Here is a 16,904-nt window from a genome sequence, read left to right on the forward strand (position 1 = left end):
AATCAGTTTTTATATTCCAAAGTCCACATAATAGCTTTGCTTGATTTTCTCTTCTTCCAATAATATTCTCTTTGCCAACCTTGAATTAATATAATTCTTATTAATTCAATAGGTAACAATTTAAATATACATTTTTTTCTGAAATTTCTACCAATAATAATCACATCAACATCATGCTTCTTTTCTGTCTAGTCATCGTGGTTGCCTCATCATGAATCCTGTTTACAATTCTTATTTAAATTTGTTTTCCCTACAATGTTCAAAACATTCTTACTGGCTAAAAATTTCCCAAGGCTAATTACATTTAAGTATTTAAGTCCGTGGTGGCATACCTATGGCATGCATGCCAGACTGGGCACACAGAGCCCTTTCTGTCGGTACGTGCGCCAGAGGGACGCTCCCCTCCCTCTCTCCATGTATGCCTGATTAGTGGGAACTGGAGAGGGCAGGGAAACCGAATCTAGCAGCGCTCCCGCAGGAATAGCTGTGAGCTGGGCGGGGAGAGGGGAACCTATAAAAGCAGGTTTTCACGGGAGTGCAGCAAGTGAGCGAGTAGACGACATTTGGAAGCGATGGTGGGCGTGAGTTTGGAGAAGACCAGTATAGGAATATTTGAAGTTGATAAACAATCAAACAACCTGAAAAAGATAAAGAAAAAAATTGGCAACACACATAGAGGTAGTTCTCAACATGACCATAATTGAGCCTGCAATTATGGTTGTGAATCATGATAGTAGTTGAGTGTGTCATCAAATGACTGTACCCAATTTTATGACCTTTGGTTGTTTTTTGCAGTGGCTGTTAAGTGAATGCTGCAGTCATTAAATGAAGTATTATTGCCGGAAAGCAGAAGTACCGTATATTCCGGCATATAAGACGACTTTTGAGAGCGTTGAAACAGGCGCCGAACTTGGGGGTCGTCTTATACACCGAGTCGTCTTATACGCCGGAAATAAGGTAGTTTCCGGCGTATAAGACGACTTTCTAGGCATGTGACTCGGCGTCGATCATCTTATACGTCAGAAATAACATAGTTTCTGGCGTATAAGACTACTTTCTAGGCATGCGACTTAGCGTCGATCGTCTTGTGACTCGGCGTCAATCGTCTTGCGACTCGGCATTGAACTCAGGGGTCATCTTATATGACGGGTCGCCCTATACACCGGAATATACGGTAAATGCCAGTTTATGACAAAAAGTGTGATCACATGACCACAGGATGTTGCAAACAGTTGAAAATGTAAGCTGGTTGTCTAGCACCTAAAATGTGTTCACATGACTATTGCAAAGGGGTCAGGAATCAGAACATTGAATCTGGGTTATAAGTAGCTTTTTCAGGATCTGTCATAACTTTGAATGGCTGCTAAGCACAGTTATAGGTGAGAAACACGTATATATTTTTGCTTGTGCATACTCTTGTATACTGTATGTGTTTTGCAAGTTTGTGTAAATACATATAAAACGACAAACACTTTATACTATGAGCACAATTATTAGGCAAGTTGAATTTTGGAGGATTAATTTTCATATTGAACAACTGCAATGCTCTCGGTTAATCCAAAATATTAATAAACCTCAAATCTGAATATTTAAGAAAGTAAAAGTGAGGTTTTTGGCTTTCTATATGTTCACAATTATTGGGCAACTATTAATGTGCAGAATTATTCAACTAAATGAAAAACAAAAAATTGCCCATCTCATTTGTTTATTTGCATCTGTTAAAATGACAACAAACAAACAACTCAAAATATACAAATAAACATTTCTGACATTTCACACATAAAAAATCAGTGACCCATATAGTTATTCTTCTTTTCAATAATAGTCATAAGCTTTTCATTCATGGAGTCTGTCAGTTTCTTGATCTGTTGATGATCAGTGTTTTGTGCAGCAGCAATCACAGCTCCCAGACACTGTTCAGAGGGGTGTACTGTTTTCCTTCACAGTAAATCTCCCATTTAAGAAGGGCCCACAAGTGCTCAATAGGGTTTAGGTCAGCTGGGGAAGGGGACTATGTCATTATTCTTTCATCTTTAATACCTTTACTGGCTAGCCACTCAGTGGAGTACTTTGATGCATGTAATGGAGCATTGTCCTGCATAAAATTCATAGTCCTCTTGAAAGATGCAGACTTTTTCCTGTACCACTGTTTGAAGAAAATGTGTTCTAAAAACTGGCAGTAGGTTTGGGAGTTGATTTTGAATTCATCTTCAACCTGAAAAGGTCCAACTAGCTCATCTTTATAATACCAGCACATACCAGTACCTCACTTCCACCTTGCTGGCATCTGAGTTGAAGTGGAGCTCTGTGCCCTTTACTGATCCAGCCATGGGCCCATCCATCTGGTCTGTCAAGAGTCACTCCTATCAGTCCATAAAAAGACAGATTTGAAAAATCTGTCTTCAGATATTTCTTGGCCAAGTCTTGCCATTTCAACTTATGTGTCTTGTTCAGTGGTGGTCAGGTTTCAGCCTTCCTTATCTTGGCCATGTCTTGAGCACTGAATACCTTGTACTTCTGGGCACTCCAGGTAGGTTGCAGTTCTGGAATATGACAGCCCTGGAGGATAATGGGTTCCTGGTAGCTTCATGTTTGATTCTTCTGAAATCTTTGGCAATTAATGTGCATCTTTTTTTCTCAACACGTTTCTTGTGACCCTGTTGACTATATGCAACAAAACATTTGATGGTTCTGTGATCATAATATCTTAGCAATTTCAAGAATGCTGCATCCCTCTGAAAGACTTTTTACAATGTTTGACTTTTCAGAGTCAATATTTTTTTGGGCCATTTTGCCTGAGGAAAAGAAGTTGCCTAATAATTATGCACACTTTGATATAGGACGTTGATCTCCTTGAGCCACACCTGATACGCTTATATCCACTAATCATTTCAAGTTTATACAGCTTGGAAAATAGGCAGGCAAATGATGATACGGTCAAAATACTTGCCTAATAATTGTGCATACATCCATTTTCAGTTTATCCTGTTTGACGTTTATACAGATGAAGGTAGTCTGTTAAGAAAAAATATCTACCATGGAAAAGATGTCAGACAACTTGCAACATCATGTGACATGTCACAACGTATCGTGACTTTTTTTCCATTGCCGGCAATAGGGTGGGCGTGGTTTTAGCATGATGCATCCAGCCCATGGGCCGGCAGTTTGACACACTTGTCTTACGTTGTACCAATACAAAATGGAATTGCAATATATATAACTTAATAAGAAGAATCACCCTCATATAAACCCATTTTAGTCTTAAAAATAATTTGATTTTTTTTCTTTAAAGTCATTGCAGAGCGTAGCTTAGAAACATAAAACAACAGTTTGCAGATACGAAGGTGATGAAAAAGTGATTTTATGGCCAGTCCTCAGATTTATGACTTTTGCAGGTCTGTAAAAAGTCAAGGTGAAGCAAGATAGTAAGCAGAGTTCATTTAGTGACCACTTTGCTTAATGATTCAGCTGCTGGTCCCAATAGTGATAGTTATGTGAGGACTGGCTGTACTTGTCAAGAAATCTGATTTGCTTTCTTCACGTTTGCTTTCATTGCCTTTGATTTTTGTAGAATACAATAAAAAAGAACTTCCTGATGATGATCAATTTACTGACTGGTTGCTAGTTTTGTACAAGTAGGTTGAAAATTTGGTTTCATTTTATAGCTGGAATGAAGAAATCTTCTTGGAAGATAAATAGTATTGAGCTGCACAATGATGCAATGATAAACATTCTTGGTACCTAGTGGGGAAAAATATCTAGAGGGACAAGATTTAAGTGAGGAATACTTTGTTTTTCCCATGGATTCTTAAATATTGTTCTTCAAACTCTTTGCTAACTAAGTATGCTATATTAAAAGAAAAATGGAACATTGATGCCTGCATGACAAGAGTAAATTATTTTATATTACATATAGATGTTCTTAAGTACTTGAATTATTTGATATAGTCCTAAAGAGTAATGAGTGTCAGTTAGAAATAGAGGTTCAGAAAATTAAACAGTTCAGAACTATTTAATTTTGTTAATGCCATTAAAAGAAGAAATATCATTTAAAAGTATATGTGGATACTTTGTACAACTTGTCTTACTACTACTTACATTTTTAGGATAAGATACTAAATGAATACCACAGGAAATACGCAAGAGCCAGCTATTTAACATTACCGTATATATTGGGGAAAAAAAACTATAGCTCCTCTGTCTTGATTCTCTTTTGATTCTCTCTCTTTCTCTTTCCTCTCTCTCTTTCCTCTTTCTCTCTCTTTCCTCCCTTTCTCTTTCCTCTCTCTTTTCCTGTTTCTCTTTCCTCTTTCTCTCTTTCCTTTCTTTCCTCTCTTTTTCTTTCCTCTCTCTTCTCTTTCTCTCTCTTTCCTCTCTTCTCTCTCTCCCTCTTTCCCTCTTTCCTCTTTCCCTCTTTCCTCTCCCCCTCTTTCTCTCTTTCTTCTCTCTTTCTCTTTCCTTTCTCTCCCTCTTTCTCTTTCTCTCTCCTCTCTCCTCCTCTTTCTCTCTTTCCTCTTTTCCCTTTTCTCTTTCTCTCTCTCTTTCCTCTCTCTTCTCTTTCACTTCTATTTCCTCTCTTTCCTCTCTCTTTCTTTCCTCTTTCTCTTTCTCTCTTTGCTCTCTTTCTCTTTCCTCTCTCTGTTTCCTCTCTCTTTCTCTCTCTCTCTTACGGCAACATCGTTGGGGGTCCCCGCCGAACCCGGCCTGGCCTCCACTATATCCTCCGCTGCCAAACGGGCGGGGAGGGGGAGCAGGATGGGAGGCAGCAGCTCCGGTGGTGGTGGCACGGCTGCATCGTTGGGGGTCCCTGCCGCCCCCGGCCTGGCTGCTATCCCCACCGGGACTCCTCACTGCCCGGCCTCACCCTCCACCCATCGATGGAGCCGCAGTGGGAACAGTGCCCGCCCGAGCTGCCTGGGGGGCAGCAGGAGGAAGGAGAGGAGTGTGAGGAAGCAGCCACCCCAGCCGGGACTCCGCGCTGCCCGGCCTCGCCCTCCACCCATTGATGGAGCCGAGGTGGGGGCTGGTGCCACGCGGATCCTGCCAGCCCGGTTGCTCCCCCCCAGGCACCCCTCTTATCCTGGCGCCCGCCCAAGCTGCCTGGGGGGGTAGCAGGAGGAAGAAGGGGAGGAGGAAGAGGATGGCAAGGAAGCTGCTGCCAGCGCCGGGCCCCAGGAGAAGGCTCTCCTACCATTGCTGCATCTCCTTCTTCCTTCCCGGCAGCCTGGACTCCGGCGTGCCTTCCTGGCCAGCGGGGCCAATAGTTGGGCTGGCTGGGGATCGCAGGGGCTGGTTTCCCTTGGGCCACGGCTTGCAGGAGGGCTGGCCCGCTCAGCGGAGCCTCCAGCGTGCCGCTCCCAGCAGGGATCCCGGGGCTTCCTCGGGCGGCTACAAGGCTACAAGGCCCTGGCCGTGCTTCTCCCAGGGGGTGGGGCACCTGGGCGCAGGGCCAATCAGGAGCCCTGCAGGAGGTAAGTCCGCCTAAGAGAGAGAAGGGAAGCGAAAGTGCCTCTCTGTCTCTCTCTCTCTCTCTCTCTCTCTGCAAATGACGGAGGAGGCATGTGGAGATGGATGCAGAGCGGTGTCTCGGTTCCTCAGACCATCAGAAATATGTGTTTTCCGATGGTCTTAGTGACCCCTGTGAAAGGGTCATTTGACCCCCAAAGGGTTTGCGATCCACAGGTTGAGAACCGCTGTTCTAAGCCATTCTGATAACATTGCTTAATAGAATAACACATCCTATGCCATTCTTGTCAGATTTTGTGGAAAAGGCAGAAAGAATTGAAGATAACCAGTCCAGCAAATAGCTTGGCTCTATGCCATGAAGAATTTTGTAATTAATTACCAACTCCTTGCATTGTACCCAGAAGAGCTTTAGAGACTCAGTGTTCATTCATATGACTAGAGAGTTCTATTCCTGGTTTCATTTGAATTAAAAAATACATTGGGTATCTCTTGTACTGAGGCCTACAATATTTTATGATTATGGTATGTTTCTTTAAGATGATATGATTTTCATTGGAAAATTCAGGATAAATAACTTATAATTTCCTGATTATTTCCATGATTTATGATGTCCAGATTGTATAATTGCTTTTAACCAAGATAGCATTTTTTGCATGAAATATTAGCTGACATTTGGGGTAGAAGATATGGCACTGAATAAAGAATAGAATATGTATTTGGGAATCTTAGAACAGAAGGTATCTTCGGTGTAGCATTTTTAACAGATCCCATTGGAGATACCTGTGCCAAATTCTAGCATTACATCCCACATAATTTGGTCCACAAATGGGAACTTAATAGTATTAAGGTGATGGGAATAAGCTTGAACATTAGTACTCAGTCCATAAGGATAAGATTTATTTCATTCTGTGTGGCAAACTAAAAAATATTTTTCTGTTTTCTGGTATATATTTATTCTATTATAATTGCCCCAAAGAACCAACCTACCCCAATACTCTTAACTGGGAGGGATATTATGCATTGTTTGAATAGAGAGAGACATCAAAATGGAGGAGTTACATACAAAGTAAAGTAACTGAGCTAAAAATAATGTTGACAAATGTATGTAATGAAGGCAGGAAAAGGAAGACTCCATCATAACTTCTGTCACAGTTAGGAAAAATATGGATAGTCAGTCTATGCTACACATGGACCTCCTTATGTCTTTCCAGAGTCCCCTTTCTCAGTAAAGCAGAAGTAAAAACTAACATATTTGAAAGACTACTGACAACAACCTGAGTATTGCAGTTATTGCAGCAAGAACAAAATGCTACATTCAGTATTACCAGCACAGGAAGTAGATAGAATGTGTTGGATTTTAGTTGTGGCACTCAAAATCAGATCTATTCCGTGACAAAAATAAGGAGTATTTTTATCCCATTCCTGGGGCTCGTTTACAGTCTCTGAATCTTCAAAAAAAACCTACTCTGGAAGTTTGAGAAACTGTTGGAGGTGCATGCTGAAATGAGGACTTCAATGGGAGAGCACAATTGAGTTATATTGCTATCTCATTTATTTTAGCAGCTGAACTAGATCTTAGTTCATCTAGTCTATATCCATACAAACATTTATTTTGCAAGTGTTTACAAAAACAAATTAATTCAGAAAGGGTACTTACATTAGAAATTCAAAATCGCGACTAAAAAGAGGCCTCTGTAGCTGTATGACTTAGATTAAGGCTCTGCTGCAGTGGCCTCCATTTTTAAATCTGTGACTTGTTTGGGACTATGAGAAGCCAGAAGGTTTTTTTTTTGTTTTGGTTTGGTTTTTTTTGTCTCTATTTATATTTATATTTATTGTTATTCTATAGTGGGAACTGCTCTGCTTGTTAAGTACTGTACTTTGCAAACTATTGACCTTTTATTTTGGAGTTTAGTATACATTACTATAGTTTGTAGTTTTTAAATTTAAATTGCCTCCAGAAGTTGTGGGTACCCCATCACTGGAAGCTTTTAAGAAGAGACTGGATAGGCATTTATCAGAAGTATTGTACTCTCTTGTGAGAGCAGTGGGTTAGACTAGATGACTTCAAGGTCCATTCCATCTCTGTTACTATTGCCAGCCGAGAGTTCTGCAAATCTGTGCCTCTGGGTGCCTGGCTGGAGATTCTTAAGCTGGCAAGTGCTTTTGTTTTTTTTTTAAGCAATGCCGCCCCCCCCCCCCCCCAGCAGCTGAAGATGCTTGAGCTGGCTAGCAGCAGTTGTTTTTTTAAAAAAATAACTTTAATGACTGTAAGCCCTGCTTGGAAGCAATTTAGTTCCTGAACCCGGCACCAGAAATAGCTGATGGGTGTCTGGTGGGAAACCTTCCCAGTTCAGTTAACATGGCAGCTATAGGAGGAAACAGTAAGTCATATCTTCATTCATTTAATTTGATTTAATTAATGAATTTGATTTTAAAAAATTGTAAAATTGAGTCTGATTCATTTGATGAGTTTTTTTACTTACGAGTCTAATGGCCAGGCTCCATTAGGTTCGTACCTTGAGGACTACCTGTATATGATGGTGCCCAGCAATCATGTAAATTATGAATGTTTCATTGATGTCTAATATTCAAGATTTTTGATAATTATTTAGCTTGATTTGTTAGATTTATAATGCTGCCTTTCCTTCAGAAATACATTGTGGTGTGTATGTGTGTGTGTGTGTGTGTGTGTGTGTGTATGTGTATGTATGTATGTATGTATGTATGTATGTATAGCAGTCTTCTGCTGATACATTTCAGCTCTATGGAAGATATTATGCTGAATGATAGTATTTAGCCACAGTCATCTAGTGACCCCTGGATCTCCCTGGACTTAATCCAATATCTTAACCATGGTGCCAACTGGCTGCCTTAGATCTGTTGGATGCGTTTGTCATTCTCATTTGGGGAAAGCTATAATAAGGTTTGTGATCTGATTTTAATTTTGTAGACAGGCACTATGTATGGATGTTTTTGAGTCAGAAAGTTGAATTCTTTTTCTTCTTAAAGGTAAATACATGCAAATGATGAACATTTTGAAGCCCATTGCATTTGATGTGATTCACTTTATGTCGCAGCTTTTTGATTACTACATGTATGCAATATATACATTTTTTGGCCGAAATAACACAGTAAGTAAATACAAATAAACAGTTAGTAATTTTGAGCACAGTATAAATGGAAAATAATGGAATTAATTGTAGCTAGTGCGGTGTATTGCCTGTGAAATATTACCAAGGCTGTGGAAGTGTTTTTCTTACTTAGTTTTTTAAGAGTATTTTTTCCCATTGTTTCTATGCAATCTGTATAGTCAAAGAATAAGGCTTTTATAATTTGAGCATTGATGAAGAAGAGACATTATAAGGTATTCTGAAATAGATTTTTGAGTTAATTATTTTTCAAATCGTATGGGCCTTAAACTTGATGCCTTTTACAATATATTATAGTGAATTTGCCTATATAAAGATGATGGAAGGTACTGGCAATGATAAACACAATCATTCTAAAAGGGAATGCTTTCAAACCAATGGAAAGATTTTATTTGGGATTGATACTGTATTCTTATGTTTTGAAAAAAAAATTCCTGGAAGAATAAAAATAAGAGGTGAATGGTGTCGTGTGCTCATTTACAAATACAATGAAAAAATGAGTCAAAAGATGGAAACAAACTTCAGGCTAAATGTTCTTCCCTCCAATATCTCAGTGACTTTGTTGCAAAGATCCTGTCTTGCATTATATCTGAATAAAAGTCTGACTTAATAATTAGCAAATTGGAAATAATTAGTTAACTATTGAAGTAGTTATTTATGTAGTTATCTCAGCATGAAACCATGAAGATCATGGTACTAGCTATATAACCTCAATGATATGGTTCTAGTTTATAAAGAGAAGAATATTTTTTTGTTTCATGGTTTTCAAAGAGCATAGAGGTGGCTGTGGTCATTAGGTCTCTTGGCCCAAATTGGGAGAAAGTTCCCATAGCGAATTTTTGTGCTCTACATTTGGATAAAATATTGCCAAAGATTGATAAGTTGGCTGTGGCCATGTCATATATTTCATATGTCATATTTTTTGAAGTTATAAGTCTAAAAGTTATGGTCAAATATCAGTATAAACACATAGAAAATATTTTCCATTTTTGAGCAGTTGCATAAATAATATAGGTGGTCTCACTTCACTTGAAACTGCATCACTAACATTCAGTTCTGCTGTTGTTGTTAAACGAATCATCCAGTCATTAAGTGCAACAACACATGAACATGTCTTGTGACTTACTGCCAATTTTCTAATTGATTTTGCTTCCCAGAAGCTGACTAAGAAGGTTACAAATAATGATCACATAACCATGATATCATAATTGTGAACTGGTTGCCAAGTGCCTGAGTTGCAATCATGTGACCAGGGGATACTGCAACAACCCTAAGTTTTGAGTCTTTATGACTGGTCATAAAGCTACATTTTTAGCACCATTGTAAATTTGAGTAGTCACTAAACAAGACCGTAGCTAACTAAAGACTATCCATACCAATGAAACAAAATCAGCTTAACTTTTCCATGATCCTATTGATAAAAATAACTATGTTCATTGTTAATTGACACTTCTCTTGGAAACTTGAAAATCTGCATTATAAAGTTGGTGATCAGAGAGTATGACAAGAGATGTTACTGAACAGTAATTCTTCGTTCTGCTTTGAATTCACTTGGGGTTTCACATGGTTTTTCTGTGTCTCAAAGTATAACCATATTGAAGCAATATAAACAATCCCGATTACTATCTTCCAAAACAATAGGTAATTCTTACGTCAATATTAATTGAGGGGGTTATTTTACAGTGCAGACATTAATTCATCTTTTTTATTTATGGATAAGATTGGTGAATTAATTAACTTCATGTTTCAGCAGTTTCATTGGGGGGTTGGTTATGAAGAGCATGTCTGAGGCAGAAGGTATGACAAATTGGAAAGTCTTGCATTTATTTATCTTTCACCCAAGACTTGTTACTTAAAATTTTCTCTCATTTCTAGTTTGAATCAACAGGACTTGGACTTAGCAGCAGTAGGCTTCGTACCACCTTGAATAGAATCCAGGAAAGCTTGATCGATTTGGTAAGTCACAGGACTTTGCTAGAATTTCTCAAGAGGATTAAAATGGAAAAATTAATGTATCCTCAAATTTACCTTGAGAAAATATAAGGATTTAAGATGTATTTTGTATCTATCAGAACAATTTTAAGGATTGCTGAAAATGTATTTTACCTCCCCCTTACTTCTACTTAAGCAAGTAGAATTAATTTAATCCTTTCTCTATATTTTGCTGTCATGAACAAAATAAACCTGTAATGAATATGTTATGCTATAGTGTGTGTTCTTAGGTGGAAAAACACCACAATATAGATTAAGCTCCTTGCACAAATTTGAACTAAATGTACCATGCTGCAATTCTTTTGCAATAAATGTTGTGTTGTATGAGTTTAAATTTTCTACCAATGTTGTTTATAACATTGGCTTTAAAACAATTTGGGAATTCCTTAATATTATTTAAAAAATAGCAGATGGAAGGAGATAGATTTATGTGACAAATTGGTCACAAAATATCTATGGATATGAAAGAGCAATGGCAATAGAAAAGACCTGTTTTTGAATTCTCTCAAAATTGCACCATCAATTTATACTTTTGTGGATTGATATAGTTATTCAATGAGGCTTAGTTTCTTTGATGGGAAGCTCTTCTTTCATGGTAGTGACTAGTGTAACAGTGTCCATTACAGTTGAACTTTAATTGCTTTAGTGACAGAACAATATTTTTCCCTTTATTCTGTGAATTGGTCATGATAGCTTTCCCTTACCACAAGCTGTTAGTGATAATGACTGAAGCCATTTTACTACTATGAACAGTTGGAAAAAAGTTTTAAAATTCTGTTTTATGTAAAGTTTCACAGAATTGAAACTAGCGGCTAATACATATATTTTCTAACAAACTATGTTATATAATTTGTTAAAATACTATAAACACTTAAAGTATTTAAACGTTTTTATTAGAATTCTGTAGCTGATTATATATTCTGTATTTGATATGCAGGAATTAAACATCTCATTGTAGGGTAATATTTACAGATGATGAAAATTGTTTGGGCACATTTATTTACCATAATTTTCAAAATAGTATATAATGGTAACAGCAATGTTTATATAATGGTAACAGAATGTTTATTTTCTATATATTTCAATTCATATGGACATCTCTCTTAAACCATAACTCTGTCCAGTTAACAATAGCATAAAACGTAAAAACAACACATAGACCGCAACCAGGTTAACAGCAAACTGATCAATATCAAATCAACATAACAATTGTATGGTTTCAGCTATATCTCCACGCTCAGTGACAGAACCATATGTTTAAGGCAGGGGTCTTCAAACTTGGCCCTTTTATGACTTGTGGACTTCAACTCTCAGAATTCCTCAGCCAGCATGCCTGGCTGAGGAATTCTGGGAGTTGAAGTCCACAAGTCATAAAAGGGCCAAGTTTGAAGACCCCCGGTTTAAGGCCTTGCAAAAGGCTTAAAGGTGAGAGCTATCTAATTTCTGGAATAATAGTACTCTGAAGAGCAGTCACTGAGATGTTGTTATTGTTATATTATTATTATTGGGTTTTTTTCATTTTCTATTACTTTACTGTTTTTTTTCTATTTTTTTGTATAAATAAAACTATTTTTTTTTTTAAAAATACAACATAAAGAAGTAAAATAAAGTGGAAATAGAATATGACCTATTGAACTGTAATGTTGTATTTTAAATACCTGGCAAAATAAATTCCACTTTTTTCTAATTCTCAAAAAATGGTAAAATTAGTGATAGGCAACGCTTTCTAGGAAAGGATTTCACAAGTGAAATGGAATCTGTGAGGAAAGGACCACACTTTTCTGGACTATTTCATGTCCCATACCATTTAAGTCCAGAAATGTGTGGTCCTTTCCTCACAGACAACTGTGCTTTCAAAGTCCAACCACGATAGTGTAACTGCTGTTTTGAGATTGTAGCCACATATAGGGTTTTTTAACAACTCTCTCCCTTTTCCCCTTTGGTCATCTCTGCATTGGGAGGTGTGGATTAATACAGTTCTTCCTTCCACATAGGAGAGGTTTTGTAGATAAATAGCAATTGAAGATAAATCAAGCTGGAAATCCAGTGAAATTTTTTGGAGAAGATAAATATGCTAGACTTTGACAACACTTGCTAATAGAACAAACAATATATTGTTATAAAATCCCTGTATTTCAGATTGCAGTATAAAACATGGTAAGAATCCATGTCTTTTTTCTTCATTAAGCTATTCTAGGTTAAGGAATAGAAGAACTGTAGCAGGATAGACCAGTATTCCTTGCAAACCCCCCACCCCTCCCCTCTCTCATAAAGAGTTGGAATGGCCATTTTCTCCCTGAGATCCCAGAACAATAATGGTGAATCTATTGAGCTTGGCATGTCAAAATTAAGAAAACACCTGCCATCTCTCTCTCTCTCTCTCTCTCTCTCTCTCTCTCTCTCTCTCTCTCTCTCTCTCTCTCTCTCTCTCCCTCCCTCCCTCCCTCCCTCCCCCCCCACACAGGAAAAACAATTCACAACAAGTAGTAATAAATTTTAAATTCATACACACACACACACACACACACACACACACACACACACACACACTCACTGTAAATATTTTTCAGAATGCCTGTCTAAGCAGTTTTAGCCTGGAAACTAGAGAATGTTCTTGTGTAGCCTTGCAGCTTCCAAAAGAGCAAGCCCCATTCTCACATGCTTTTGGGAGGTTCCAGAGGTCTCTTATGCATGTCTTTCAGAGGGCCCAAAGGCCTGGCGTGTCACCAAAAATGTCATAGCATGTCACTTGTGTAATATATAATGTTCACCATCACAATCTTTTCTTCAGGTTAGCTGCACAAATATTTTCAGGGAAAATGATGTAGAATTCTTTTTAAATCTATATTTGCTTTCCTTAGGAAAGATTTTCTAAAAGAAAGTTTAAGGTTTTAAACTGGTAAGTGTTTCATTCAGGACCTGCTTAAGTTTGTATACTTTATATCCTCTTCTTTTTTAAAAACCATCTAAATGATAATCTCCATAAGATATTTCTAGAGTCTGTTTGTGCTAAATATATATATAGTCATTCTGCTCATGCACAGTTTATTTCTAAGCCCATACAAAAATGAAAGAAGTTAATTGGACTAGCTAAGAGAGAAAAGTAGACTTCCCAAGAGAGAAAAAGATTAGCTCTGGCTTTGATACATCTGATATAAAATCTTATTGTCATTTAATTTATGTTTACTAATATAGACTTAGATCATTTATATTTACAGGAAAAAAATGTTCATATTAGGTAGAGATTTGAATATTTTACAAAAATCTAGAGGAAATATTTTATACTAATCTTAGTATACTAACCTTTATATGCTAATCTTATATTGTTTTGAGTCCTTCCACATGTACTGAATATGGATTCATGTCCTAGAAAATTTCCAGAATTCACAGCCAAACGTAGTTTTGCCAGTGTGGCTAGGATTGTGGAATTTATAATTCAAAACCTCTGAAGGGTGGTAAATAGAGAAAGTCTGCTTTAAATAAACACATTCATGAAAAACTATATCATAAGTTGTGTTTAATTTGCAGCTATATATCTGCACAGTTATACTTTTACAAGGAAGGAAAGCCTATGCTATTATAGCCATAGATATAACTTCCCTTAAGAGTCTGCTGAATTAGTGGACATTGAGTGAAAGCTGGTGATCTCATTCCTGCTCCTTTTTCAGGGTGGGAAATGTATATACAGGGAAGTAAAATGAGTGGTTGAGCATAAAGGTCCTTTGAGTCATAGTTTACAAGGGACAGAAGTAGTGTCATGGTTGGTAGGTTGTTTCCTTTATCCTTGCAGAACAAGTTACCCACCCCTATAGATGAATGGGTGAACACAAATCATTGTTGTCCAAGGACTGATTAAGTTCTCATCTACTTAAACCAGATCAAGTATTTGTTGTGAATGTAACATGATCAAGCTTAAAATCTATAACTTTAATAAAAGTTTTGAAAAAGATTGTGTTATATTCTGCAAGATTGCTTAGAGGTAATCTTTGTATTCAGCCATACTTTCACCTGAGTAATCATGTACAAAGAAGTGGGTCTCTTTTATGTAACTACAGTCAATCTCAAAAAAAAAAAAAAAATCAAAGCACAATCCAAAAATGTCACCCAGATTTGCTAAAAGGTTTAATGAATGGTCAGGTAGGGTTTGCATGAGTTCTCAGTTTCTAATCTGTGCACTGTACCAGTTTTAATAAGCAGAAAATAGCCCCAACTACTTTTCAAGCTTTTAAAGATAATTTGTTTATATGAAAGGTCTAAGACTTCAAGCAATCTTCTTCATCCATTCTATTCCTTAATTTCCGAGAAATCTTTCTTGGGCAATGACGTCTAGCTGTTACCTTTTTGACCAACTGCATTTTAGATGACTTCCTGCACCGTGCTGACTTTGAATGGTTCTATTAAGTTTAATGCGGGTAATTTTGCTTTAAATAAGGCAAGTTCTTAAGTCGTTATGTAAGAAGCAAACAGAAAATTTCCCCCTTTTCAGTTATCATTTAATAATTCAACATTGCTTTATATTATTACTTTAGAATTATTGCTTTAGAATTTAATTAAAACAAACAAGATCATATGTGTGCAGGGGAAAGGTTCAGTATTTATTTCTCAATAATAAATAAGGATAAGCACATAAATCTACTAGTGAACATTTTAAAGGTAGCTACGGAAATTAAATCAGCTCTTAGATTTTAGCTTTCTAGCTGTTCTTCTGGATCTGAAAAGCTATCTTTCCAGTGTATTTGATTAGCTCCATCATGTCTTGTATGTGTGGAGAAGAGAAAGTGCTCTCTAGAAAATGTTGGAATTGGGAGTATGTTTTGCAAGGTAATGGGTTGTCTTCTTTTCATATTTGACAGAAAGATTTAGAGAAGGGAAAGATACCTTTTTACCTCTTCCTGTCAAAACCAAGGCAATGGCCCTTTATATAATTTAAATTGTTACAGAAATAGAGGACCAAAATTATATATTAATTTCATTGTGTTACTTGCCTTTTTTTTCCAAGAATGAGAATATTGTGACATGGCTTAATTTTTCCATATGGAAAACTAGGATAATAATCTTTAATACATTGCTGGGACATGTTTTGCTAGATTAAGGAGTAGGAGTAGAATGGGGTGAATAGTTTATTTACTTATTTATTTTATTAAATTTTTATCCTGCTTTACTGTTTTTTTAATAAATAACCCAACATATATAATATTTCTTCCTTCTCCTATTTTCTTCGCAACAACAGTTTTGAGCTAAGAGAAGTGACCCAAGGAATTTAACCAGCTTTCATAAATAAGAAGAGACTGGAATTCATAGTCTCCTGGTTTCTGGGTCAGCATGTTAACCACTATACCAAAGCGGCTCTTTGTTTGCCTCTCATCTTTTGTTGCTGAAGAAAAAATGGTATTGTATTTCCAGTGTAGGCTGTGTGTGTGTGTGTGTGTGTGTGTGTGTGTGTGTCTGTGTGTGCCTATTAAGATGATGAGACATTTTAAGATGGTTAGATAGGAAAAGAAACTGTTCAACAAATCTATATTTGTGTCCAGTAGAAAAGATTGCATGTTTTAATATAACGGTCCATGATACCTTCCACCTATATAGGAGTCTAAATATAAGAAACACAATTGTGCAAAATCTGTTGAGAACTGATATATGTCTTTGTGAATGTGCCCTGGCAGTTGCTCAAAAATCTTTTCCTCCCCAAGAGTAAGAAGAAAATGCAAGAAAGAAGTTTTACTCCTGAGTACGGGAATTAATGAGACCAGGAAACAATCTGTTCCTTTTTTGCTTTTTAAGACTTCAAGCTTTTTTTTTCTGTGTCTACCTGCTTTTTGATGTCATAAAGAAGGCTTTTTCATTGGTAGATTGAAATTACAGACCTGTACAATGGTTCTTTAAAGAAGCAAAATGTCTTCAAGGGTGAGAAATGTTTGTTGGATATGATCAGTATGCTAAATCAAAGGATTACCATGTTTTGATGGGAACACAAGAACATTTTATTCACTTCTTTCTTCATTTATATCCTACCCATATGCTGACTTGCAACACCATAGCTAGGATTACAGGACATATCCTTCTGCTCAGATATTTGAAGCAAAAGTAGGACTTTCTGAGGGCTAGCATGTTGAATCAAAAAACCCTAAATTGTTTGAGATGTGACCATTTTTCTTTTATTCACAGATTTTTCCTTCTCTTTTCTTGTGCCCTGATAACAAATTTCTTCTTAATTTTCTTCTTCCAAATTTTGTGGCTTTACTCACTTCGATTGGTACCATGAGGATTCTTGACTGACTATGAATCACATAGTGT

At 37.0% G+C, this 16,904-nt stretch overlaps 1 protein-coding gene across 1 annotated transcript in view; it reads left to right on the top strand.

The window, feature by feature from the left end:
- VPS50 (VPS50 subunit of EARP/GARPII complex) overlaps positions 1 to 16,904 on the top strand; it is an 81,116-nt gene that overhangs the window by 51,527 nt on the left and 12,685 nt on the right. The window contains exons 21-22 of the mRNA XM_039324048.1: positions 8,479 to 8,600; positions 10,494 to 10,574. Coding sequence (XP_039179982.1) covers positions 8,479 to 8,600; positions 10,494 to 10,574 — 203 coding nt within the window. The remainder of the gene's footprint in view (positions 1 to 8,478; positions 8,601 to 10,493; positions 10,575 to 16,904) is intronic.

The sequence above is a fragment of the Crotalus tigris genome, unplaced genomic scaffold, assembly GCF_016545835.1.
Source record: "Crotalus tigris isolate CLP2741 ecotype Arizona unplaced genomic scaffold, ASM1654583v1 scf7180000024292.1016931, whole genome shotgun sequence".
NCBI lineage: Eukaryota > Metazoa > Chordata > Lepidosauria > Squamata > Viperidae > Crotalus > Crotalus tigris.